Genomic DNA, 1,783 nt, shown 5'->3' on the forward strand with positions numbered 1-1,783 from the left:
TGTGTGGTGTGTGTGTGTGTGTGTGTGTGTGTGTGTGTGTGTGTGTGTGTGTGTGAAGATCTGCAGGACAGTCACGGGAGGTACCAAGAGGAAAAAAAACACAAGAGCCTGTCAAGGGAAGACAACACGGGGTGAATACCGTGCACCACCACCACCTTCCACCCTACAGTGTGTCTCTCTTTAACTGTTACTGCCCGTGACTTTTGTGAACAGTTTTCGACGAGAAATGTAGTTGGGGTTTTGTGTTTTTTTTGTCTTTTTTTTCCCAAAAAAATTTCGATTCCACGTTTTGACAACAGCGTTCCACTGCAACCGACTGTGATAAAAGAAAAGAAAGAAACCATCAAACATGTGTGACAGAAATGATATGCCGCGAGAGACTGTTTTGAATTGAGATTATTTTGAATTGAAATAATGAATTTATATACAAAATAAAACGTTGGTCGACCCAAGAAAGTCCGGGTAAAAAAAAAAAAGTAAAAAAAAAAAAGAAAAAAAAAAGAGAGATTGTTTTTACTGATGTGAATCTTGAGTTTTTGCTATCAGTGCTATAAAATCTGTTTTCTTTCTTTCTTTTTCTTTTTTTTTTTTTTTTTTTTTTTTTTTTAATCGGGCCTGCCATTCAATGCCCATTAAAATCTCAGTTAGTTCTCAATTCAAAAGTGGTGAATTCATCTTTGAGATTTTTTTTCTTTTTTCTTTTTCTTTTTTTTTTTTTTTTTTTTTTTTTTTAATTGGGCCTGCCATTCAATGCCCATTAAAATCTCAGTTCGTTCTCAATTCAAAAGTGGTGAATTCATCTTTGAGATTTTTTTCTTTTTTCTTTTTCTTTCTTTTTTTTTTTTTCTTTTTTGCTCAAAAGAACTATCAGAGCAGCAAGAAGAGACGTATTCAGGAACTGTGCAAAGGATGGGGTTTTTTTTTTTTTAGTATCTGCCGTCTGTGCGCCATCTTTAGGACAGCCATGAGATGATGTTCGGGTGTGCTGTTGGATTTTTAGATACCCTTCTCAGTGTGTGCTGTTTTACGAGATCTTTTGTTCATTTTTTTTTTTTTTTTTTTAAATAATGATTATGACAGTAGCAAACTCCCTTCCGATCTGTGAAGTTTCCCGGTTATGTTAAACACACTCGATAAAGAGAGAGAGAGAGAGAGAGAGAACAACCTGACGTGGCAGCAGTTTTTCATTGGGTGGAATTCCCCATGACGACCAACACCTGCGCGGACCAGTCACGGAAAACACCACCACCACCACCACCACCACCAGCAACAGCAGCAGCAACAACAACAACAACATGAAGACCAGAAGTTTTGATGCGGGCGGGAACAAGGCAACAGTTCCGGTTGCGTTGCCCTCAGTCACATGAGTTACCTCCCCCACCACCCCTACCTCAACCCCCACCCCGCCCACACCCACCTGCTGGCATGATGGCCCCCGACAGCCCCACAGCGAACCACGACACCACCACCACCTCCTCTTCCTCCTCCTCCTTCCCCTCCCCCTCCTCCTCCTCCTCTTTTCAGGACAGCGCAGACCCCGCGTCCCTCTTGACCTACATGTCCATCGGCCCCGCCCCCCTCCCCCTCCATCCTTCCTCCTCCTCCTTCTCCCCCTCCCCCCTCCCCACCCCGCGCGTGCCTGGCGGCATCCTGACCAACGGCGGCGAGAGGGTGAGGAAGAGCGTCTCCTTCCGGGATGGGAACCTCGTCTCCATCCGTGAGATACCCCCGAGGCCCCCCCGGACTTCGTCGTCCTCCTCGAATGAAGAGGATGACGAGGAGG

At 44.7% G+C, this 1,783-nt stretch overlaps 1 protein-coding gene across 1 annotated transcript in view; it reads left to right on the forward strand.

Moving 5' to 3' along the window:
* The first annotated feature begins 885 nt into the window (after nt 1-885).
* LOC143294920 (uncharacterized) overlaps nt 886-1,783 on the forward strand; it is a 6,804-nt gene continuing 5,906 nt past the window's right edge. Inside the window, exon 1 of the mRNA XM_076606435.1 lies at nt 886-1,783. This exon is cut by the window's right edge and continues 509 nt beyond it. Within this exon, the coding sequence (XP_076462550.1) occupies nt 1,315-1,783 (469 nt within the window). The 5' untranslated portion in view covers nt 886-1,314.

The sequence above is a fragment of the Babylonia areolata genome, chromosome 20, assembly GCF_041734735.1.
Source record: "Babylonia areolata isolate BAREFJ2019XMU chromosome 20, ASM4173473v1, whole genome shotgun sequence".
NCBI classification, from domain to species: Eukaryota; Metazoa; Mollusca; class Gastropoda; order Neogastropoda; family Buccinidae; genus Babylonia; species Babylonia areolata.